Source organism: Aethalodelphis obliquidens, unplaced genomic scaffold, assembly GCF_003676395.1.
Source record: "Aethalodelphis obliquidens isolate GAN/ISIS:26980383/991018 unplaced genomic scaffold, ASM367639v1 scaffold35, whole genome shotgun sequence".
NCBI lineage: Eukaryota > Metazoa > Chordata > Mammalia > Artiodactyla > Delphinidae > Aethalodelphis > Aethalodelphis obliquidens.
Genome location: NW_020837979.1, coordinates 4,371,315 through 4,397,215, shown reverse-complemented (window position 1 = coordinate 4,397,215; position 25,901 = coordinate 4,371,315). Strand labels below are relative to the sequence as shown.

Sequence of the window (25,901 nt, the reverse complement as noted above, 5' to 3'; positions counted from 1 at the left end):
TCTTCTTGGATTGATCCTTTTATCATTATGTAGTGGCCTTCTTTGTCTCTTGTAATAGTCTTTATTTTGAAGTCTATTTTGTCTGATATGAGTATTGCTACTTCATCTTTCTTTTGATTTCCATGTGCATGGAATATCTTTTTCCATTCCCTCACTTTCAGTCTGGATGTGCCCCTAGGTCTGAAGTGGGTCTCTTGTAGACAGCATATATACAGGTCTTGTTTTTGTATCCATTCAACCAGTCTGTGTCTTTTGGTTGGAGCATTTAACTATTTACATTTAAGGTATGTATCGGTATGTATGTTCCTCTTACCATTTTCTTAATTGTCTTGGGTTTGTTTTTCTAGGTCTTTTCTTTCTCTTGGTGTTTCCTGCCTAGAGAAGTTCCTTTAGCATTTGTTGTATAGCTGGTGGTGCTGAATTCTCTTAACTTTTGTTTGTCTTTAAAGCTTTTAATTTCTCTGTTGAATCTGAACGAGATCCTTGCTGGGTAGAGTAATCTTTGTTGTAGGTTTTTCCCTTTCATCACTTTAAATATATCCTGCCACTCCCTTCTCGCTTGCAGAGTTTCTGCTGAAAGATCAGCTGTTAACTTTATGAGGATTCCCTTGTATGTTATTTGTTGTTTTTCCCTTGCTGCTTTTAGTATTTAATTTTTGATAGTTTGATTAATATGTGTCTTGTCGTGTTTCTCCTTGGATTTATCCTGTATGGGACTCTCTGTACTTCCTGGACTTGATTGACTATTTCCTTTCCCATGTTAGGGAAATTTTTGACTATAATCTTTTCAAATATTTTCTCAGTCCCTTTCTTTTTCTCTTCCTGTTCTGGGACCCCTATAATTCGAATGTTGGTGTGTTTAATGTTGTTCCAGAGGTCTCTGAGACTGTCCTCAATTCTTTTCATTCTTTTTTCTTTATTCTGGTCTGCGGCAGTTATTTCCACTATTTTATTTTCCAGGTCACTCATCTGTTCTTCTGCTTCAATTATTCTGCTATTGATTCCTTCTAGAGAAGTTTTAATTTCATTTATTGTGTTCTTCACCATTGTTTGCTCTTTAGTTCTTCTAGGTCCTTGTTAAATGTTTCTTGTATTTTCTCCATTCTATTTCTGAGATTTTGGATCATCCTTTATTTGCATTACTCTGAATTCTTTTCCAGGGAGACTGCCTATTTCCTCTTCATGTGTTTGGTCTGGTGGGTTTTTACCTTGCTCCTTCATCTGCTGCATGTTTCTCTGTCTTGTCATTTTGTTTAATTTACTGTGTTTGGGGTCTCCTTTTCCCAGGCTGCAGGTTTAGAATTCCCATTATTTTAAGTGTCTGCCCCTGTCACAGACACCCAGTGGGTGAGGTTGGTTCAGTAGCTTTTGTAGGCTTCCTGGTGGAGGGGACTGGTGCCTGTGTTCTGGGGGCTGGGGCTGGATCTTGTCCTTCTGGTGGGCAGGACGCAGCCAGTGGTGTGTTTTGGGGTGTCTGTGAACTTAGTATGACTTTATCCTGCCTTTATTCTTATCACTGTGTTGCTCTCACATGACTCTGTAAGCCTGGAGCTTCATGTGCCCGGAAAATCGTTCAGCTGCTCCCTATGACCTGTGTTGAAGCAGGGCTGTAAAAAGCCTCATATCCTCTTGGAATCCTAGGCAGATTCGTGACCCAGGGCAGATATGTTTTTTTGGTTCATTCCTAGTTATAAATGCTAATTCCCTCTTCTCTCTTCCACCTCAGGGAAACACTCATTTTGCCTTCATCCCAAAGCAAATGTAGTCTTCTTTTGTATTTTATGTTATCCTCTAGTTATGTGTAGAAGCAGCCCTGGAGCATTCATATGCTCAGAAGAATCAGCCTTCTCTTTGTTAGAATGTCAGCCTCTTGAGGATGGGTGATATCTAAGCTTAACCAAGTTGCTTTCTAGATAAAGCTCTTTCTGACCAGAGTGGTCTCAGAGTGGCCTAGGGTTCTTATTAAGTGATTTTATTTCTTCTATCAAAGGAACAGTGGGGTTCTCAATTATATGTTATATTTTGAATCTTTGTTTTAATGAAGAGGTACCAGAGAATCTTGGTGATTTCAGAGTTTAAATTTATTTCCCTGTCTGTATCAATAAATTATTGTTTCAAACAAATGGTGTTAGATGTTTTTTTTCTTTTTCAGAATTCAAAAAAAGTTAATCACAACAACAGTTTTAGGTTATATCATAAAGGTTACATTTTTGGGAGTTAGTTTTACAAAACGAAAAAAAACCACCAAAAACCCAAAACCCACAGTTGAGAAACTGTTGAGTGCTAATAATCTTTACAGGAAATTCCTGTAAAGGAAGTTGGATTACTCACTCTTTCAACTAAACCTAACCACAAACCTTATCTAGTGAAGGAGGTTGGTCTGGGGAGAGTTTTAGATGCTTCATCTTCAGGTCATTTCCTTCTACTTATAGAGGTCATTAATTTGATTTTCCTCCGTATGACCATGAATTTGACAATGTCAGTGGTCATTTACAAAATACTAAAGGTTTTCCTTTTTTTTTTTCTCCAGGTTTAGCTCATTATTTACAAACTTGTGTGAGTTACATGTACTTTCTCCCTTTATCTCTCTGACTAGGAAGAGATATTGTAGACCTCTGAAAATGGATATTCTCACATGCTCATCTTCAGAGAGAAAAGCCGGCAGTCACTGAAAGAAAGACTTGAAGTTCCTTTCTCTTTTTCAACGTCTTAAGAACAGGAAATACAGGTAAGACAATGGTATATATTTTTTTCCACTAGATTTCCTAACCAGCAAATATAAGTTGAGAAAAGAACTTAAATCATTTTCAAAATGGATTGCTAACACAATTCTTTTTCATAAACTATTTTGTACTAATAAATTTGTTACCTAATTAGCAAATTTTCCATCTCCACATATATGGAGACTTTATAAAAAAAACAAAAACTGGTGTTTATGAAATAAACCTATCTACAATGCTTTGAGCATTTTGTGGGAAAGGTGGAGAGCAGAGGGGTTCAAAATGTTTGCTGACTCAGCCATAAAAAGAAACAAAATTGGGTCATTTGTAGAGACATGGATGGACATAGAGGCTGTAATACAGAGTGAAGTAAGTCAAAAAGACAAAAACAGATATCATATATTAATGCATATATGTGGAATATGAAAAAAAATTGGTATAGACAACCTTATTTGCAAAGCAGAAATAGAGACATAGAGAACAAACATACGGATACCAAGGAAAAAGGTGGGGTGGTGGGGTGAATTGGGGGATTGGGATTGACATATATACACTATTGATACTACGTATAAAATAAATAACTAATGACAACTTGCTGTATAGCACAGGGAACTCTACTCAGTGCTCTGGAGACCTAAATGGGAAGGAAATCCAAAAAAGAGGGGATATATGTATACATGTAGCTGATTCATTTTGCTGTACAGTAGACACTAACACAATATTGTAAAGAAACTATACTCCAATAAAAATTAAAAAAACAAAAAAGCAAACAAAAAAGGGCATAGATAGTCCCTATAATATCTAGCATAAAGTTTGCCACATAACAAGAATTCAGCAAATAGTTGTTGTACAAATGTGTATGACCAAGATTGGCAGTTTAGTTTAGATTGGGTTTTGTTAAGCTATTGGTATCTGTATTCCAGCATCATCATTTTTTAAATGTATGACTTTGGACAATTTACTTCGCCAAAAAAAAAAGAGTTTTGCCGAATTTAAATGCTTGTCTTGACTTGACTGTAAAATCTTTGAGAGCAGGAGCTACACTCTTGATTTTCTGTAATTCCTAGGCAATGGGATATATAGCTACCATGGATCATGTGAGAACAATAATAATATTATTTGAATTAAATACTTACTGTTACACCAGACCAAATGTCTACATGTACATGTGTTCCCTGGGTAGTCATTGCTGATCCCATGGGAAATTGTCTTTAACTGTGGGATTCTCCTACCTGAGCCTCAGATTCCCTGTTGACACCTGCCTTCTCCACCTGCCTTTCCTCTTTTGCTCCTCCCACCAAAAGCTTTGGTCAGAAAAAATTTTAGTTCATCATCAACCAAAGATAGTTGAAGGTGTAGTCTGGACCAACTGATTGGGGGAATCTTCAACCACTAACAAAAAAAATATGGCTCTCAAAAAGCAGGTATGGATGCTGTTTTGGATAAGAGACCCTTCAGATACTTGAAGTCACCCTTTTGAGCTCTTATCTCTTTTTGTGAGGTGACGGCATATGATGATAGGAAAATCAGAGTCTCTGAGACCCTCTTCACATGGACATGAATTCCTCTTCTAATACTTATAAAATGTGCAATTATCATTAATAGTGGGGACCACTCTCCAAGCAATGTGAGCCTTGGTGGTCCATCAGTGAAACAAGGACAACAACCATCTTCCCGAGTGCAACAGAAAGTATGTAAGAGAGCAGGACACCATTATGTTCAGTGCCACCTGCCCCTTGATTTACTGCCAAGAACAGACCTGCTGCCTGGTTTGGTTAAGTTTCCCAATGCTTGAAAAATGCTCGATAAATGCACCTTGTGTGATTCCTTATGATTCTTGGAAGTGTTTTGGTGATGGTGGAATGAAAGGCATCACACAGACATCAAAAGATCTTAAAAAGGTAGATGTTGACAAACAATATCAGTTGTGTTATCCCACATTGATGGGGTTTCCAGAGTGGGCTTGCTCTTGTGTTGCTCAGTTGCCAACAGTGTTGGTAATAACTGCTGTAACTTAGCACAGACCCAGCTCCCCAAGGTCTATTCTTGTCCCTGAGCAGGGCTTCCCAGAGATGATCCCTAAATCACAGTGATTTCCCTGACACTTGTTTATAATATAGAGTCCAATGTTCTTCTCCTTGAGAATATGATTTAATATGATTTGGAGAGCCCAGATATCTGAATTTATAAAAAGCATTCTGGGTGATTCTTGTTATGGAGATAATTTGAGAAACACAATCCCAGAGACAAAGCTGTAGCCTAGAAACAGCCCCAGGCAGCCTGAGGTCCTACGCCAGTAGGTGAGGGTATCATGGACAGAACATCTGACCACTCAAGGTTGGGACAGGAATTCCTGAGGGCTGGAGACTTCTGGGTGTCATGGTAAAAAATTTTCTATAGGCTTGGTAATTCAAACATGGAATCACAGAATGTTAGAGCTGAGATGATCTTAGAAATATTAAAGTCCCATGATTCTCAAGTCAAGGAGCTTTAAAATAAAATGCAGATTTTCCAGTTTAATCCCCAGAAGTTAGGACCCCCTAGCCCTAAGGTGGAGGAACAACTGATACAGTCCAGATAATTTATTTTGCAAATGAAAAAACTGAAGTGCAGAGAGGGGCTAACTAGAGTCACACAGCAAGTTAATGGTTAAACTTAGGTTGCTATGCATTTATTTTGACTGCTCCTGAATTCTTTTGCATTTATTTGGACAACAGAATTGATTACAATTTATGCATGAAGCCTTTTCCTAGGATTTGGAGATAAGATTTCTGAAACAGGATCCCTGCTCTTAAGGAGCTCCCAACCTAGTGAGAGGACATGGTATATGAAATAACAATTTCACTGTGGTGTGGATAAATTCTGAACAAGGACTTACCGAACTCCTGTGTGAGTCACGCCCTATTCCTTGAGAGAGTGTGCAGGCTGCAAGACAGGCTCAGTTCTGCCGGCAGGGAGCTTTGGTTCTAGTTAGGGGAGAAGTTTATAAAACAAGATATTTTCCAGACAGTAGTGTGTGCTAAGACAGAGTAATATAACATGAGTAATAAGAGAGAGAGTTGCTGGCTGGTGCAGTGGTGAATAGAGAGGAGGAATGCCATTATGCGCATGGTCAGTGGTGGTCTCTCTGGGGATGAAACACAAGATAAATCATGAGAGAGCCGTATTGAGTCATACGGGGTTTTGCATCTGATGCTTTGGAATGGGCTTTTTATTTAGTGGGCAGTGGGGCTGGTGAGGTTATCAGCACAGAAAGGACATCCTCAGGCTTGATTTTTAGGAAGATGCTTCCAGTGGCCGGAGATGGGGAGATTGTCCCTTCAGGGGCTTTGTGGGCAAAGAAAGGGTAAGCAGGGGGTGGGGGGAGGTAGACCACATCTGAAAGGCAGTTGCTTATCCTAGGTCCTTGTTCCTAGACCACAGTCTTGGAAAGAAGAGCTACCCATTGTCACCAATGGGGATAAGTGATGCAGTGACTCTGGTCCCCGTCCGTGGCACTCTAGGTCCTCCATCATCTCATGAAGCCCTTTCGTGGCTGAGCACACCCTCCTCTCAGCAGGTCAGCGGCCAAGTGGAAACGTCCTGTACTTCTGGCCCCACCTGGGTACCCCGGTCTGGAGAGACCTCGCAGAGTGTACGACTCTGTCCGCCTCCGTCCAAGACAATGACTCTGTGGTTTTGGGGGTTTGTCTTTTCCCGCCTCCTCAGAGAAGTTGGGCCACACACCCTCTTCTCACTCTCACTTGCATTTGGCCTGCTACCCTGCCAGCTCATTCCCCTTGATTCGCTTATGGAATCAAGGCAGCACAGGAGGAAACACCTCCCCGTCTTGTCTTCCATGTGCAGTGTAGCCTGGGGAGGGTGTGGCTCTTCCCCACTCCCCACCTTCCTTCCCGAATCGCTCGTCTCCATCACCTTAAACCCTCTGCACGTGCTGGTCTGATCTATCAGTGGCCAGACCTGATGGAAACTAAGTCCTTCTTGTGCCCGAGTTCTCTGCTTAGTGTCAGGGTGGTCTCTCTGTCCTGTTTCTTCTCTTCCCTTTGGTTTATCCTTTTGAATTTTCCCTTGGCCCTGACTCACCCTTCCAGGCTGGTGTTCCTCAGGGAAGTCTATCTGCTGTCTCCTCGCAGCCTCCTGACTTCTCTCGCTGGAACTCTCCCCTGTGGATCCCCAAAGGCACCTCAAGCTCAATGTTTCTGTTAGAGAAACATACTTGTTGATCATTTATAAATATTAAAATTACTCCTTTCTGCATCTGAAGATGTTGGAGACATGGAGTGCTGTGTGTGTGTGTGTGTGTGTGTGTGTGTGTGTGTGTGTGTGTAAATGTTTGGAAATGAAGAATTTTATAAGTTGAGGACAGTATTTATTTATGGTAAAAGATGGAGGTTCCTGAAGAGAATGGTCCTGGGAAAGTCTGAGTGGAAGGAGTGGTTGCAGGAATGGCCAGTGAGCACAGGGGGCAGTGAAGAGAGGAATGTGCATGATGGTTAGATTGTGTGTGTGAGCGTTGAGAGAGAGAGAGACAGGCAGACAGAGACAGAGACAGAAGCAGAGGTTGAGAGAGAGAGAGGGAGAGATATAGAGAGAGAGATTGATTTTTGTCAGCTGCCCAAGAAACAGAGATGTTCTGGGAAGAAGACTTTTAAGGAGAACGTTTAGAGGGACCATATGATAGTAAAATTTCTTTTTCTTTCTTTCTTTCTTTCTTTCTTTCTTTTTTCTTTCTTTCTTTCTCTTTCTTCCCCTTCCTTTCCTTCTCCCTCCCTCCCTCCCTCCCTCTCTTTCTCTTTTTTCCTTGAACCACCATGAACACAGTCCAGGGTGACCTTCCCTCCCTTTTATACTTCAGAGAATTGGTAGAAATGCCATCCAGTGACAACTTTTCCTGTCTTATTTGGGGCACAAAGAGTAAAGCATCCTCTATTCTCTAACAGTTACTACAAGTTAGCAACGTGCAGACATTCTCAAGTTTACACACCAGCTACCGCACTGGTTTCCCTAATTGGGGAGAACCTGACATTTTCCTTCAACTTGGATGATCTTTTCAGGAAAACTTTCACTTAACTCTTTCCAAATTACCCATGAAAATATACGTACTAGGTCAGAAACTTAGGAAAAGAAGAAGGATTCCATAAAGAAATGGCATCAAAAGACCACACCGTACGGAGTGTAGGTACAAGCAGTACCGTGAGTCTGAGATGTCCTTCCTCCTTTAGTTGTGTAAGAAGTGACATATGCAGGACCTGCCACACGCTGTTGAAAATACCACTCTAGTGTGGGAATGTGAAGGCTTGCTGGGTAGGACCTGCCCTTTCAAAACTTCCTGTGTGACTTGCGTTTTGATCACTGGTTACCGATTTCTTCATTTCCTATTTCTTGATTTACAGAAATGAAGATGATTCTCAGGGTGGAGCCCTGAATGACAATGTCCTCCACTCTGGCAACAGAACAGATGTCCTGAAGCAATGACAAGACCCAGAGAGAACAATGCTTTACTTGAGCTGGGTATTTCTTTGGCTTATCGCAGGAGGGAAAATTAAAGGATTTAACACTTCAGGTAGGGGTTTTTCACTTTTCATGCTAACCGTATGAGTTTTATGGTCCAAGTTTAAAGTGACAGGTATTCTGGGATACATCAGCAGCATGGCATAATAATATAGAACATTTCCTTTCTACTTTTAAGATGGGGGTAGGAGGAGAAATTATTGGGGTGAACAGCTTTCAGTTGATACCAAGCACATCCATGTGGAACCCAGTTACTATATCTGGGTGTTCAGTGGAAGCAGCTGAAGAGGAATTAAAGGTGGGTTGGCAGCTCTAACAGGAAACCTCCGTTGCTACGGGTGATACTGAAGACCAGTGGGAGGGAATTAGAACAGGAACTTCTTTTCCCCACAGAATGGGAACCGTGAAGGAGAAAGACACCCAAGGGAGCTTAATCCCTTGTGAAACCAAGTACTCTTTGTAAATATGTTAGAATTCCTCTAATGTGTTTCTGTGCTCCTTTGTTTATTGTGGTTTTCAGATTGCTCCACTGGAAAGCTTCTTAGGACATACTCTGCAAGGTGTGGGGAGGAGTTTGTCTTATTTTGTGATTTTCTAGAGCCACAGAAATCCCATTTCTACCACAGAAGTCAACTCTCACCAACGCAAAGCTCTGAACACCTGCCCTGCAGTGGTAGTAAGAACCTATCTGATGTCCAATGGTACCTACAACCTCCAAACAGAGATCCACTAGTAGAAATTACACAAAACTATCCTCACGTGATCCAGGACAAGAGCACCCTTCATTTCTTGACCACAGAGATGAATCATGCTGGGTCATACATCTGTAGACCTAGGATTAGGTAAGTCCCAAGTACATTTCTATCTGAAAACATTACCAAATCCTTTACTATCTGGATATAACATCTGTGTTCACAGGACCTTGTTAACTTTCCTAGGAGCCCCAAGGATGAGGCCTGTTGTGTCAAGATGATCTTAGAAGTTAAACCCAAGACAAATATGTCCTGTGGGAGCTCCATACCACATGAACAACTCCTTCTTCTTGGTAGCATGGACTCCATTTATTGCCCTGGTCTCAGCCACCAAAGTGATACACAAAGTCCAGAGGTGACCTGGTACCAGGTAAGAATGACTTCACTGAAACTGATGCCAGAGCTTAGTTGTTATGGTAGCATCTCCTTATGTAATTTATAGAAATGTGAGTCTGAACCTGAGCTCTAGAGCTTCCCAAAGACTGGCCTCACGCCTACAGAGAAGACCTGACTTTCTAAAGCAGTTTTCCCCTAGGTAGCCACAGAGTCCAATGTTGCAATTATTAGAACCATCCTTTTGATCAGTGTCAGTAAATTTTCTAAAATTCAAGTCCATTACATGTGAGGTTAAGATATAAACTTATGAACACCCACTCATTCAGAAGACCAGATTTGTTCAATTTTACTTCCTTTGGAAAGCAAAGGGCATTGCTAGGGTGAAAGGAACACCCAACAAGCATGTCTCGAAGGGTTTCTGAAAGAAGTAGGAGACTGGAATACTTTCCAAAGAGGACACCTCTGGGAAGACAGTTAAGGCAAGCACCTGGTGGCCTGGGTGACACGTGTATTGCACAGGTGAGTCAGTGGGGAGGGAGAGCAGTGCTAAGAGAAAAAGGGAACAGGAATCAGGAAAAGTCAAGTTTCAGAATGATTCTGAGTTATGAACCACATGTGAGTAAACTTCATAACAAAAACATTTCCATTGTATTTTATAGTTTTTCTAAGTCCTAACAGATATATAAATGCCACGTAAGCATCTCTTCCAAAGTCTGGGAATGTCAGTTGACCCAGGGTGGTGGAATCTGGGAACAGAATTTAAATCACCTCCTACATTTGTAATAATTGGCTTTTTAAATATTTATTTATTTATTTGGTAGTGTCGGGTCTTTGTTGAGGCAGGTGGGCTCCTTAGGCAGGCTCACGGGCTCCTCAGTTGTGGCTCACCCCCTCCTTAGTTGTGGCATGTGAACTCTTAGTTGCGACATGCATGTGGGATCTAGTTCCTGGACCAGGGATTGAACCCAGGCCCACTGTATTAGGAGCATGGAGTCTTAACCACTGCGCCACCAGGGAAGTCCTATGATAATTGTTTGAAGTTCAATACTTTGCTTTAAGAAATCATGCAAAACTTTAAATTTGACTTCCAAAGATATCTGTTTGTTAATATAAAAATATCATTTTAAATTGTCCCTGATCAAAGTCCAGAAAGTGGCCCATGTTTATCTGTTGGCTTTTTGTACCCCCAAACTTAGCAAGCAGAGTCTCCTGGAGGTAAAATTACCATTGGGTGAGACAATATTTCCTCACTTGATTCTCTTGAGATTCAGTGACAACTGGTGTTATTATGTCCCTCGTAGAAAGAACTGTACAGGGAGGGTGAGTGTGTGCTTAAGGTCGCAATTTTATATTTTAAAATGACACAGAAAATGTGCTGCCCTCAATAAAATCCTAATTTAAGAAGCACCTCACTAATTATTAGAGAAGTGCAATCAAAACTACCATGAGGTCCCACCTCACACTGGTCAGAATGGCCGTCATCAAAACGTCTACAAATAGCAAATGCTGGAGAGGTGTGGAGAAAAGGGAACCCTCCACCCTGTGGATGGGAATGTAAATTGGTGCAGCCACTATGGAGAGCAGTATGGAGGTTCCTTAAAAAATTAAAAATAGAGTTGCCATATGATTCAGCAATCCCACTCTTGGGAAAGTTGGAAAAACCTCTAATTTGAAAAGACACATGCGCCCCAATGTTCATTGCAGCACTATTTACAATAGCCAAGATACGGGAGCAACCTAAATGCCCATCAACAGATGAATGGATAAAGAAGGTGTGGTACATATACACACACTGGAATATTACTGAGCCATAAAAAAATGAAATCATGCCATTTGCAGCAACATGGATGGACCTAGAGATTACCACACTAAGTGAAGTAAGTCAGACAAAGACAAATACCATAGGATATCACTTATATGTGGAAGCTAAAATATGACAAAAATGAACTTATTTACAAAAAAGAAACAGACTCGCAGACATAGAAAACAAACTTATGACTACCAAAGGGGAAAAGAGGGGAGGGATAAATTAGGAGTTTGGGATTAGCAGATACAAACTACTATATATAAAATAGATGAACGGCAAGGTCCTACTGTATAGCATAGGGAACTCTATTCAATATCCTGTAATAAACTATGATGGAAAAGAATATGAAAAAGGACATATATATATGTAACGTGAATCATTGTGCTGTATAGTAGAAACGAACACAACATAGTAAGTCAACATACTTCAATTAAAAGAAAAGAAACACGTTAATTTCATAACCTCTAAAATGAGGTTGGTAAGAATAGCCGATGGTTCTGTTCATTATTTTCAGTTCACTCTTAAGAACAAAACTTCCCATGGTTCAAAAGTATTTGTAATCTGGGATGACAGATGCCTTCCTACGTCAAAGTAGGCTGTTCCCAAACCAGGCTTGCCCCGTTATTTAAAATGAAAATGCATTTGAATTTTCAACGATGGTATCCCTGAAATGAAAGCTATTTTCACTTTCTGGTAAAGCAGAAGCCACACGGTAGTTGCCAGCTTTCTGCATATGCTGCTCTTAGGAACGAAACCCCCATGTTCTATGACATTCACAAAAGGAAGCTTTATTTCTCTTCTCTGGGGCCTCGACTGCAAGTGTCAGGATGTGTTTAATGGTGACTAGGCATCTGTCTTAAAAGTAGGCAAAGCATAGCTGTTGTTAAAATTGTATCTTCTGACGGAGATTTGGACAGGTCATTATTTAGGTTATGTTTCATGGATTGCATGAAATTCATGAGTTGCACGTGTGTGGACATGTGCTTACACACACACATGCACACACACACAGACAGTATCCTGGAAAGTCACAGACCTCATGGAAGTATCACTACAAGTGATGCCATAGGCAGGAAATAATACCCAATGTTCCTTTTCTTCATGCTAAACCACAGATACTCAGGTGAAGGGTGGCTCACACTTAAGAGTATCTCAAAACCGACAACACTAACACTGGCTGAGAGGATGAAAACACGGTGGCACTGAATTCACATGAAACTGCCGACCAGGGATGAACCTGCCGGTTGTATAGAACAACCACGCGAAATAAATCCATGTGCTGTAGTCTCTGGGGGGGTTCCAAAATATTTTTAATAGACACCTCAAAAAATTTAGACTTGGAGATTCGTAACTGAAATATTGAACGATGAAGAAGTCAGCATAAAGGGAATTATCTGTTTTTCATTCTAATACTATTTTCCTAATTCATAAAAATATAATGGGAATTCCCTGGTGGTCCGGTGGTTAGGACTCTGTGCTTCCACTGCAGGGGGCCCGGGTTCGATCCCTGGTCGGGGAACTAAGATCTCGCAGCGCAGCCAAAAATAAGTTAATTAATTAATTAATTACAATAAAAATATAATGAAAAATAGCTTTAGCGTAAGCAGACTTCGTCTTAGATGATATTACATTAATGGGAGGGCGTTTTCGGTTCTTGAGCTAAATGAATCTTTGACACCAGGCAGAATTCTAACACAGGGCAGTGGGAGAGGCTCTTCTGCAAGGGTCTGGGGCACCGAGACATGGGTGCCTGTGACATGGCTGTGACGTCCTGGCAGTAAGACTGTGCCTGAGTGACTTTTCCATTGGTGGTTTAAGTCAACCTCATTCACATGCCACTGTGCTGACATGGCTGCTGGGTCATCTCTGAACCCTGAGTTCTATGGAATTTTCGCACGTAGACCTGCCACTTCTCATTTCCTTTGGCCTCGTTCTCCTTGTCCCTGGCACCTGGTGGCATCCCGCGAGCCCAGGGACGTGGAGAGCTGGTAAGTATGGTGAGACTTGCCAGACCAAAGGTTGATGCAATTCCTGCTGAGAAGAGGTAAAAGTCATTTAGATTCGATGTTTGGAAGCTGTTTCCAAGGTCCATACATTGGCCCATTCGATTGTTCTCACTGTGAAATTTCAGAATCCTGGGCAACTTCCTACGGTGTGTACAATGCTACAATCCGCAGGCTGTCACATGTGTCAGTCCTCTCTGGGACTCACTGATGCTCTTTATACAGGATCACACTGACTGATGCTCCTGCTTCTGTAGTTTGCTCTTGACTGTTTCTCATCTGAGCAAAACAAAGAATTTCCTGTGTGGCCTCATTAGCACTTCTCTCTCCTACTAGGATCATTTGTGATTATGTTATTAGATCAGCTTCCCATCATTCTTGACACAAATTTCTTGCCCCTTATCTCTTCGATGTTTTGTTTGAGTTCCATCCCATAAAGTCTTGATGATACACACTAAGCCATACTTATCTTTTTATCAAAAAAAGTCAGGCCCACTTTGTAATCACTCATCCTCCCTATGGCCCAGCTGCAGCCTGGTTCCAACTCTGCATCCCCTCCTCTGCGTTCATTTCTCATGTGATTTACGACACACCTCCACGCCAGTTTCTGTTCTTTGTATGTTATTACCATGTTCTCTAGAAATTTCATCTCTGAATTTTACCCCGTGCCCTGAAGCTTCCTTTTAAACTGTTCTTGATAGATGTCTAACCTCGTCAGTCCCACCTCTTGGCCTTGTTTTACTTCCTACCTGCAGCGGCCCAGCTCTGACCGGTTCTGACCCTCTTCTCAGCTCCTTGACAACCTACTGGAAATTCTTTCTTGGGCCACAGGAACCACACCAGAGACTTGGGGGAGGGGAATTTCTGCTTCTACGAGTCATCAAGCAAAGGGGAAGGGAAATTCCTCAATCAGAACATGAAACTCAGAATCAGAAGAACGTAGATACATTCTCAGGCCTCTCACGAGCTATATGGTATAGAACAAAACACAAACTTCAGAACCTCGGTTTTCTCATCTATAAAATGGAAGACATAGAATCTGTGCAAGTCAGAGAATCCTTCTTTTTTTTTTTTAATTTGTTTTAAAGGGCAGTTATTTCCTTCTGCCTCATTTATCTATTTATTTATTTTTATTTTTGCTGTGCTGGGTCTTTGTTTCTCTGCGAGGGCTTTCTCCAGTTGCGGCGAGCGGGGGCCACTCTTCATCGCGGTGCACGGGCCTCTCACTGTCCCGGCCTCTCTTGTTGCGGAGCACAGGCTCCAGACGCGCAGGCTCAGTAGTTGTGGCTCACAGGCCCAGTTGCTCAGCGGCATGGGGGATCCTCCCAGACCAGGACTCGAACCCGCGTCCCCTGCATTAGCAGGCAGATTCTCAACCACTGCGCCACCAGGGAAGCCCCGCAGAGAATCCTTTGAATGTTCATACGAGATACACATGAGAAATAACTTTGTAGTCTACATAGTTAATGAGTTCTTACTATTGATATTTTGTTATTTTTGTTGTTTATCTCTTTTCTTTTGACTGCAGTGGTGAAAGATATATTGCTAGTACTCTTAGTAGGAAATTGGAAAGCCAGGTGCTGTACAGAGGTTAGAGGATTAATGATTATAAGATTAATGATACACTGATACCCCATCATTCAATAAATACTACTGTGCCCCTCCCACTTCCTAGCCCCTAAAGATACAAGGGTGATTATGATAGTCTTTGCTTAAATTTACAAGAGTTTCCACAGTCAAAAAAGAGCTGCCAGTCATTTTTCTAAAAATGTCCGATCATCTGACTCTTATACTTCCAAACCTTTCTTCCAACTGACTTGCATTTATTCACCCCTTATTTACAAAGACCTTATTCTTGCTGGCCTGCTTGCTGTATCCTGGAGACACAAAGATCAAACACATCTACTTGCATCAGCCCTTTCACCTTGGCCTTGTTTCCTACATGCAGGCTTTGCTTCAGGTGTTCCTAAAATGTCAATTACGTTCTTCTTTCTTTTTTCTTTTTCAAATTCTTTTCCCATGTAGTTGCCACATAATATTCAGCAGAGGTCGCTGTGCTATGCAGTAGGTCCTTGTTGGCATTGACTGATTCCTGCATACCCTTCAAGTCTCGGATTACACTGGGGGGAGAGTCCCTACTTTTCCTATGAGGCAGAGCCACCTGAGTGTGCTATACTCTGGCTTACTGCTCAGACGCGCATCCTTAGGCTGAGAGCTCGCTCAGAGGAGGGATCTGTGTTTATTCCTCCCAGTGTGTCCAGGACCAGCTAAATGTCTTGGCACAAAGGCTGCCCTCGACAACTCACAGGAGGAGACACCCAAATGCATCATTACTATAAAAGGGCTATCGTGGGCTTCCCTGGTGGCGCAGTGGTTGAGAGTCCGCCTGCCGATGCAGGGGACATGGGTTCGTGCCCCGGTCCGGGAGGATCCCACGTGCCGTAAGCGGCTGGGTCCATGAGCCATGGCCGCTGAGCCTGCGCGTCCGGAGCCTGTGCTCCGCAACGGGAGAGGCCACAACAATGAGAGGCCCGCGTACCTCAAAAAAAAAAAAAAAAGGCTACCGTGATGATGGAGCAGAGGTCACTGAGCCTGCTCGGGGAGACTTGATAACTTCTCTCCGTGAGAGCCACCCCTTCAGTTGGATTTGAAAAATGAGCAACAGCCTTCCCAGTGGGGAAAGGTGGTGGGAGACATGCTGATTAAGAAAGAACGTGGTTATGTAGGGAATGACAGATGGGTAGAGGGGCAGAAGCAGGAAATGAGTCGGGGAAGGAATGCCAAGATCAGGCTGTGAAGAATTTTAACCTTTACCCTCAAGGCAAAGGAGTGTCAATGAGAGATTCTAAGTAGGAGAGAGAAATGTTCATAATTGAATTTTAGTTCTCGCTCAACTTTGAGTCCACTAGGAGTTAAATAATTGTTCCTGAATCCCAGTCCTTCTTTGTCAAAGTTAGATACATCTGTTTAGTTACTTACTTAATGTTTTCAATTTAACATTTTTTCTTTTATTCGAGTGAAATTTATTTAAAGAAGAAACTTTATGTAAGCCCAATACACAGAAAATCTATATCAATTTCCAGAAATATAAATATACGTGTTTTTAAAAAATTCATTTAGGTATCGACCACTTAGCCCACCATGAGTTTTCTAGAGTCTAGGGGCCTGAATCTCACTTTGGGCTTTACCAGGTGAAACAGCTCTTGCTGGGCTGTCTTCATCTCCACATGTAATTGTCTTTGAAAATGCTTCTCGTTTCAAGTAAGAATCTTACAGATATAGTTTTGAGCAGAATCTTTTATAGCTTGGGGGTGTTATGTTCTGCAATGTCCTTATATCAGACTGACCTTCCCCCTTCCTTGGTTCAAATTTGTGAAGTTTCGCTATAGGTGAGCTTAATATTAATAGTAATTCTCTGGTTACATTATTTAATTTTCTTGTCTCTTGGATTAGAATGGAAAACTACTCTCTGAAAAAAGGAGCAACCCAATTAAAGTGGATGACGTTTACGACCATCACCAGGGCACATACGTGTGTGATCACACTCAATCAGATAATTCAACTTCATGGACAGTCAGAGCTGTTGTTCGAGTGAAAACCATCGGTAAGTGAGGTTTGTGGTTTCAGTATTTGAGATTTCAACCCCAATTACCCAGTTAAAGTTATCTTCTTTGGCTTAGTGATATTTTTCCTTTTTCTGTGGTGAGGAAGGAGACACTCATAGCCTACAGTCACGTAAAGCCTGGAATGTTGGTGAACATCAATTTTCCATTCACCTAGATTCCATCCTCCAAGGAAGGCCTAGTTCTGGGTCATATTCAAGTTGTCACAGGTTGGGTTTTCTACGCATTGATTCTGGTTTGTTTTGTGATAAATTAAAAAACAATATCAAAGGCTCATGTAAAGAAATAAACAAGATTAAAGATTTTACATATAAGAGATAATAAATTAAAAAACAATGTTAAATATTTCACACCCAGAAATAAGTAACACTCGTGTACCTATCACGAGCTTTAATAATGGTTTTTCCATCTCACGGTTTCTTTGTCGAAACAAAACAATACAGATACAACTTGAGGCCTTCCCACTTCCTCTCTTTGCAGATGTAGCCCACTCTTAGCTTATAATCCTTTCCATTTATGTTTTATGCTTTTTCTACATATGTAATGTATCCATTAATAAAACAGAATATTGTTTTATGTTATAAAATGTGTTTTGTGTTATAAACACATGGTATTGTTCATAGACATTGTTTTGCTAATTTATACCCGCATCAGCAATGAACAGATTCCCATTATTCCCAAGTCATATTTGGTGGTTTCAGACTTTGGTGTCAAGTGGACCCTCTTTTTTTCAGACCAATTTACGTTTCCCTGACTACGAATGAAGTTGAATGTCTTGCCATTTGCTTACTGGCCCGTTGAGCTTATTCTTCTGTGACTTGTCTGTTTTTGGCCCAGGCTTTCCCTTGGGTCATTCTTATTAGATTTACAAGTGTAAAGCATGGCTAAACTGTATGATGTAATCAATTTAAGCATGGCCTCTATCAAAACATAACCGTACAGAATGGTTGACTCTGCTCTTAGTAAATATAGTAATCAGTTTTACTTCCTCTTCTTTCATTGCAAGATACAAACCACATGGGGCATCTGAGACCAAGTCAAACTCCCCTGCTTACTTCCGGGCCCTTGCACTCTGCAATACTTTAGACCTCATCAATTTACATTTATATGAGATTGTTGCTTGGACGAGGGGTTAGAAGGCAAATACCCAACTTGGACCACTTGCCCCTCCAGGCCTGGTTGCTCTTTCCCTCAGGCACGATAACTCGCCCATCAAACTTTCAGTGGCAGAATCTGCTTTTCTCTCTCCCAGAGGATGCTTTGCAACCTCTGTCACATCTTTTTAAGTCTTCTCTGTCGTCATTCCTGTCTTCCTCATTTACTCATTCGTTCTTTCATGTATTCATTCTTACACCAGTATTTGTGGAACATGTGATATGTGTCAGGCACTGGGCTTGGTGCTAAGGTTGTAAGAATGAGCACCTGGACACTTTCTCTGGCCTCCCAGAACTTACCGTCTCGTGGGGCAGACAAAGAGGAAACAGGCTACTACAGTTCGGTGTGATGAGTGGAGAGAAAGGGAAGCAGCGGGGCATGTGGGGGACACACAAACCCAGACCTGGGTACCCCGAGGCTGGGTGAGAACTGAGGGATGAAGACAAACTAGCCCAGTGAAGGTGGAAAAGATGCCATTCCAGGCAGAGGGAGCAGCGTAGTTAACATCCAGGAGCTGAGAGACAGCATGGTGCTTTCCAGGGAGAAAGAGAAGGTCAGTTGAGGGTATCTGGAAGCAGAACAGACATCACACTGTTCTAGTAAGTTTGGACTTTATCCAAGGAAAAATGGGGAGCCATTGAGGGTTCTACGTGGGAGAGTGTCATGAATAGATCTGGATTTGAGATAGATCACTCTTGTTATGTAGAACATGGGTTTGGGGGTGGGGCGATGAGGGAGACAGAGAGAAGAATTAGGAGGCTGCTGTGGGTCAAGCAGGCAACTGCTGATGGTGGCCTGAACTAGGAGTGGCAGTAGGAATGGAGAGAAGAGAGAAAACTCCAGAAATACTTAGGAAGTTACACATGAAACGCTTTGGGAATTGGGAGTGAAAAGAGGGAAAAGGAGGGGTCCAGTATGAGAGCCAGGTTTTACGCTGGGCAACGAGGTGGACTTTCTATAACATATTGAGAGAAGATGGGATGGGATGGGATGGGATGGGATGGGGTTGGATGGGATGGGATGGGTAGGGGTGGGATGGGATACATAAGGGTGGGAAGGGATTGGATGGGAAGTGGTGGAATAGGATGGGATGGGATGGAAGTGGAAGGGGTAGGACGGGATACATAAGGGCTGGTGTAAGGCACGGGTGGGGGGGCCGCAGATTTGAATCATGTTCTAAAAAGATGTCTCTGGTCACTCTTTGAGTAGACTTAGCAGAGGTGATTAGGAATGGCTTTACATGTGTGTCAACAGAACATGTTGATGGAGTTTATGTGCAAGATGAAAGAGGGAAATCAATGCCGGATTACTTTTCTGGCATGATGAGTTGGTAAACAGTGGCACCATGTAATGAGACAGAAAAAATACTGAAAGAGAAGCAGGTCTGAGGAAGAAATTCAGTGTTAAGCTTGAAAGGACTTTGATTCATCAAGTCACCATGACAAGTGGGTATTTGGATAAACCAGTCTGGGATACAGGCTACTACATTGGGAGATGTGAATGTGAGGGTGGCCGCCGGCACAATATCTAAAGCCGAGGGAGAATGGGGTCACGTGGGGATGGAGTATAGAGAGGGGAGAGCCTAGAACATCCAGCACTGGGAGGCACAGGGGCGGAGAAGCATCCCCACAGGAGATGGAGAAGCGGTGTAAGAACAGAGAGTAGCTATCCCAGGGCTCAGCGATAACGTGTCCCAAGAAAGAGGGAGTGACGCATGGCCTCATATGGTGAAGCCTGGAAACTGCTCCTTGGATTTGGGAAGAGGGAGGTCATTATTTACATCAGCAAGTGGGTATCAGTGGCAAGGTGTGGAGGGAGCAGTAAAGGAAGTGAAATTGATGATGTAGGCGAGAGAGCATTTTGAGGGCCAAGAACTTTCATAGGGAAGAGAGGCCTGGAGCGTGAGCTGCCCCACAAGGAGAGTAGGTGGAATGAAGACCACAAGGAGAGACCGGGGAGACGTGATACTCACAAGAAGCGCGGAGGAGGAGAAGCCCATAGCGCTCAGGGGAGTGAGTGGAGAGGGGGGAGGCGAGCCTCAGAGCACAGAAACGTGCACCCCGAAGAGGAGAGGAGAGCATGCCCAGCAGCACCCAATGCTACTGAGAGGGAAAGCAGACTAAAAACTCAGCCGTGGGCTTCCTTGGTGGCGCAGTGGTTGAGGGTCCGCCTGCCGATGCAGGGGACGCGGATTCGTGCCCCGGTCCGGGAGGATCCCACATGCCACGGAGCGGTTGGGCCCGTGAGCCCTGGCCGCTGAGCCTGCGCGTCCGGAGCCTGGGCTCCGCAACGGGAGGGGCCCCAGCGGTGAGAGGCGCGCGTACAAAAAAAAAAAAAAAAAAAAAAACTCAGCCGTGCCCAGTGGATTTAGGTGCAAGGAGGTGACTGGTGACTTTGGCCAAAGCGGTTTCAGTGGAGTGATGGGGGCAGAAATCAGACTTCACGGGAGGGGAAGGGAGGGAGGAAACGAGCACACAGCGCTCTTTCAACAACTTGGCTGGGAAGGGAGGAGAATGAGTAGGGCAGGGGTATAAGGTGAAGGGTTTTTTCCTCTTTTTTTTAAGATGGAGAGACTGAGAGTGGATAAATGCTGATGGGAAGGAGAGAGAGAGAGAGTCAAAGATACAGGAGGAAGCTAATGTAATTGAGGGAAGGAGGTCCCTGAGAATTAAGAGAGAACAATTCCAGAAGAGAGGTGACGAAGTTTCCTTTCTTAGAAGATGGGACATCTTCAGGAGGGAGTTTGACAGTGGAGGCATATGTGAAAGTTTGTGGCAGGAAGCTGAGGGATAAAATGATTCATGAAGGGCTGAGCTCACCTTTATTTTCAAACAAACCATGAACTTGAGGATGGAGGGAGGGGTGGGCTCCAATCTGGCTAACCTGTGCATTCTCTCAGGTTCGTCCTCCTTCCTGTGGGATTACTCAGCCGGATGCACCAGAAAACAATCTTGGAGGAGAAGAGGGGGTGGGGTTTCACATCTGCAATGGGCCCGCGGGGCTGGCCTGGAAGGAGGTTCCCCCTGGGCGGGTATGGATTTATCAAGGACTCAGGTTTCGCTAGCACCTGCAACCTGATGTCACAGTCATTTCTGGAGGCGTGATTTTCACATGGAGACTTGAGTCTCTAGCCTTGTACATTATGGATGAAATTTGAAAAGGAAGTTCCAAAACATTTAGATCAGAGTGTGACCGTGCGTTCAAATCTTCAGGAAGCAGGCCTTCGGATTTCCCAGTGCAAATAATAATTTTTATTTTCATCTTTTAGTGAAGAACACGAATCTCAAACCAGATATTCTGGATCCCATCAAGGACACCCTGGAAGTAGAACTTGGTAAGGTGGGTGGTGTCATCACCCTTGAATGACACTTTGCTTCTGGGAGCAGGTCTAAGTGTGTTACAGTGAAGAGCGTCGGGATTTCAAATTAAACAGAATTGGGGGTGAATCTAGCCTCGGCCACTGACTCGGTCTGTGATCTTATACAGCTATTTAATCTTCTGAAGCCTCAGGTTATAAATCTGTAACTAGACAAAATAGAACTGACCTCACAAGGTGGCACTGAGAAATATGGGATGATGTATTGATATATTAGGTGACTTGTATGTGAGGCATGATCAATAGTTTTTTTTTTTTTTTAAGATTCTTCCTTACTCCACCCAGGAACAGTGGGTTACACAGATTGGTTAGGTTCATTGATTAAATCTATAAATTTAATCAGTTAACCAACTTAGGTAGCCTTAACCCTTACGAATACAGCGTTTGGTCTAGCCTTTAAGATAAATTGTAGGAGAATACTACAACCCTTGCTCAAATAAGCTGTATTCCAAATTAGTGTCTTCTTTGGGGTAGAGGGGGAAAGTGACTTCCTGTGGTCCCCTTTGCTTTTGTCAGCTTCAGTAACATCTACATCTTCCCACATAACCAAATAGGAACCGTTCTCTTCAAAACCAAGTTCTGGTTGTTTCAATAAAGTAAGTGTTCTTTTAAGTGCTAATAAGATATTTATCGTTGTAGAAAGAAAGGTAAAAGTAGATATTACGGTAAAAGGCCACTGGGTGGCGGTTTCCTTTAAATGCTAATAAGATGTTCATCATTATAGAAAGAAATGTAAAAATAGATATTATTAAATCACCACTAGGTGGCGGTAGCGGTGTACCCTGATTATGAAATAGAAATAACAGTACGGGCAAAATCACAAGAATGAAAGGAAGGAGGAAAGAAGCAGGGAAAACATTAATTAATTCAAAAATAGCCAAGTTACACAAGGTACCAATGAATTTTAAAGTATTACTGTGGGGAAAGCATTATTAAGGTGCAAAGGTGAGTTTTCAAATGGAGTCCCTAAACATTTCACGGTTAAAATATTGAGTTTGAGGCAGAGCATATCTGGATACCCCTTACAGAGAAAATGGGCAGAAAGAGGGTAGCGTAGTTACATGCATGTCAGTCCACAGTGTAATGTTCAAAATACTCAGCTGAATATCTAAATACTCTCTTCTTTAAACTACATGCCGCCCAAACCTCAGGATTTTCATTTAATATGCAAATACTAGTTAGTATTTCTTTACTGGCACCCTTGTACTACTTCAACAGCAGCGTCGGAAGACAGAGCTGGTCCCTGAAACTGCTCATTTTCCTGGCGTTTATCCTTAAACCACATCAGAACCCGTAGTGCTGTGACCATGCCTATCTTCGTTTGCAGAAATGTAGTCACAGGTTTGAGATCTAAGAGCTGCCCAGTAGAGACAAACATCCCTGGTTTTACCTGTTTCCGAATGAGAGACAGGTGGACATTTGGCTTTGTCTGGTACACCTGTTTTACCTGCGAACCTGACTGCCCCAGGGAACAGTTTCCAGATGGTGTCTTCTTCCTGCACGGGACAAAGTGTTCTCACGGGCTTCCTTCCTGTGTTCTGTGGCCCTTTTTTCAGGAAAGTCTTTAACTCTTAACTGCACGGCCCGATTTGGCTTCGAAATAAACTTTAAGCCTGTGATACGATGGTACGTCAAAGATTCTGACCAGGAGTGGGAAGTCCCAACACCTGAGGGGAGAAGGTAAGAAGGAAATGAGCGAACTTATTCTTTGCAACTCACACTAAAAGCTTTCACCTTTAGAACCCCCTGAAATGTACACACAGAGCTGAACAAACAGATGGAGTTGGTGTGGCCACTAGCGCCAACTAGTCGTGTAAATAAAAGTATAGAAATGCAAAGCGTGAGTTAATTTTAAACTTGGGGGCCAAATGCAGTTTCACAGAGGGCCATAGAATGAAATATTTCCGTTGTGTTTTTTTTTTATTGTTATTTTTTATTTTATTTTTTATTTTTGGCCACACAGCTTGTGGGATCTTACTTCCCCGAACAGGGATTGAGCCCAGGTCTTAGGTAGTGAAAGTGCTGAGTCTTAACCACTGGACCACCGGGAAATTCCCCCCACCTTTTTCTAAAATAATCTTTTTATTTTATTTTTTACCTTTTTTATCAGTTGTTTTAAAGTTCAATTTGTAGTAACAATTTGATGTGGCTACTTTGCCCACCAAACTAATCAGCAGACATAACAACCCATGCTGCTTGAATAGACTTGGCATATGGAACAAACGGGAAAGGGTTCTGCACCCTAGCCAGCCATTCTCCATTCCCCCCTGTGCCGTCCATCCAGAGTGGGCCGAGTCAGGGCCCCAGTGTTGGGGTCCTTAACAGGCCGGAGCGTATGCAGAGAAAATGGCACAATAATAAGCGATCTGACCGAAAATATGAGAAATGAGGAATAGTTGATGCAATCCAACCTGGAGAAGGAGACCCAGAGGTGAGATCACTGTCTTTTTTGGGGTTTTTTTAGGCATATCTACAGCAGCTTCATTTACAATAGTCAAAAATTAAAACACGGTTACATTCATTCATACAGTGGATTATTATTCAACAATAAAAAGAACAAACTGACTAGAGAAGGAAAAACTAATCTAAGGTGAAAAAAATCAGAACTGTTATTCCTTCTGGTAGGCTAGGCATTGGCTGGAAAGGGATACAACAGAACTTTCTGGGAAGTTGGAAATGTTCTATACCCTAATAACCATTTGTCAAAAGTATACAGCTAGGGACTTCCCTGGTGGCCCAGTGGTTAAGACTCCGCCTTCCACTGCAGGGGCACAGGCTCTATCCCTGGTCGGGGAACTAAGATCCCTCATGCCATGCATGAGGGAAAAAAAAAAGTATACACCTAGACTGTGCACTTCAAGGTAGGTAAATATTACCAAAAAGAACCATATAATGACAAGGGAGTAGGTGTAGGGAATTAGTGAAGGCTTAAATAATACCAAAATGGCTGAGGTATAACTGAGGTATAACTGATAACTGAGTAATAATACCAAAATGGCTGAGGTATAACTGAGGTATAACTGATAACTGAGGTATCATTTTATTGTTGTCTGTATATGTTAAACTATAACTTTTAAAGAAATTAAAGAAAGAAGAGATAGTCTTACATTTACCCAGCCATTTGCCAACTACAGTCACCCTCGTTCTTTCCCGTAGATCTGATGACTGTTGTAATGTGGGATCTCTGTCTTGAAGTACTTGGAAGCTATTAAGTTGTATGAGAAACTAGACTTAGTTTGCAACCCAGATTAGTGGGAAGAATTTACTGGGAAGACAGTTTGGCTCAATGGAAAGTAAAACTCTAGACATTTGGAGCTAGAGTCCCTCATTTTCCCAACATCTGTTCCAAAGTAATAGCCTCTGTATTAAGCACTTCCTCCTGGGTTTTAAAACATTTCAACAGACTAATGTAATATCGCTTTGAAGAGTATACATCATTTAAAAAATAAAGGATGGGTTTTGGTAACAGTAATCAAATTGAGAAAGAACTTCTAAGACAAGGGAACTCATTGGGTCCCATATGAAGGTGATACTGCATCAGACTTGAAGGTAGTCAAGCATGGTAAAGGGAGAATGCACTGACTATATGCTCTCGGGTTTGAATCTCTGTTTCCCACCTATTTAGCAATGTGAACCTTAACCTCTGCGAGCCTCCACCATGCCATCTATCATCTATGGATACCAAACTTCACCCCTGTAAGGAGCAAATACGGTAGAGGTGATGTGCTTAACACAGCCTCTGGCAGGCAGGAAGCGTCCAGTGAATAAGAGTGGGTATTGTAGGCTCCACACCAAACAGCCTAAAACATCATCCACAGAGACCATATTCTTTAATGTGAAGACAGACTGCAGACGGGCAACTTTAGAGAATCCAGACTGTGAATCAGTGCCGAGATTCACACTTCCTGGACGGGGCGGAATGACACAGGCCCAGGAATCACGCTGCCACTTCCCAGCGGTGTGACCTTAGATTGTCACCCACCTTCTTGCCTGTTCTGAGCTGCTCAAGTCAGGATGGTCACACCGTTACCCGGTGGGGCTCCTGTGAGGATGGAGGAGATTTGATCCTCTCCTCCACATTTACGCTCGGGGGACCAGAGGACCGTCTGATACACACAGCCCTCAGTAGAAGCTAGTCATCTCTAACATTATTCTTAAATCGTTGTGTCTATTCTGAAGGGGAATTCCTAGAGTAAGGAAGATCAGATGAGCCTCGCAAGTAATTATAGACTAGCGTAAATGCTTAGAATGATGCTTAGCTGATTCAATCATTTAATAAAAAACGAGCCACCTCTGAGCATCCTCTGTCTTTCTGGCATCTCCTTGTACTGTCTGATCCCACAGCTCTTCTGAAAGCCAAACGGTTATCTACTTACACGTGTTCCAAAAACTGCAAATGGGTGTCAATTTGTGTTACTAAAGGGGTGTGGTATTTTCCCTCCTTTCCTAGTGTTAAATCCACCTTAAAGAATGAAGTCATCGAGCGTGTTGTCTTCCTGAAAGAAGTTACTCAGAGCGATCTTCGCAGGAAGTTCATTTGCTTTGCCCAGAACTCCATTGGGAACACTACCCAGTCCATCCAACTGAAAGAAAAGAAGGGAGGTGAGCCTGAAGGTGG

General features: G+C 42.6%; 1 protein-coding gene across 4 annotated transcripts in view; it reads left to right on the top strand.

Annotated features, from left to right (window-relative positions):
- Positions 1-2,392: 2,392 nt before the first annotated feature.
- The window catches only part of IL18RAP (interleukin 18 receptor accessory protein), a 29,970-nt gene continuing 6,461 nt past the window's right edge, over positions 2,393-25,901 (top strand). The window contains exons 1-9 of one of the 4 annotated variants that reach the window (XM_027128718.1): positions 2,393-2,478; positions 2,597-2,728; positions 8,114-8,283; positions 8,752-9,073; positions 9,170-9,353; positions 16,583-16,733; positions 21,176-21,241; positions 22,840-22,963; positions 25,734-25,885. In XM_027128718.1, coding sequence (XP_026984519.1) covers positions 8,214-8,283; positions 8,752-9,073; positions 9,170-9,353; positions 16,583-16,733; positions 21,176-21,241; positions 22,840-22,963; positions 25,734-25,885 — 1,069 coding nt within the window. In that variant the 5' untranslated portion in view covers positions 2,393-2,478; positions 2,597-2,728; positions 8,114-8,213. Of the gene's footprint in view, positions 2,729-6,136; positions 6,280-8,113; positions 8,284-8,751; positions 9,074-9,149; positions 9,354-16,582; positions 16,734-21,175; positions 21,242-22,839; positions 22,964-25,733; positions 25,886-25,901 lie in introns of those variants that run through there. The other 3 variants (XM_027128719.1, XM_027128720.1, XM_027128721.1) reach the window with 3 other exon arrangements.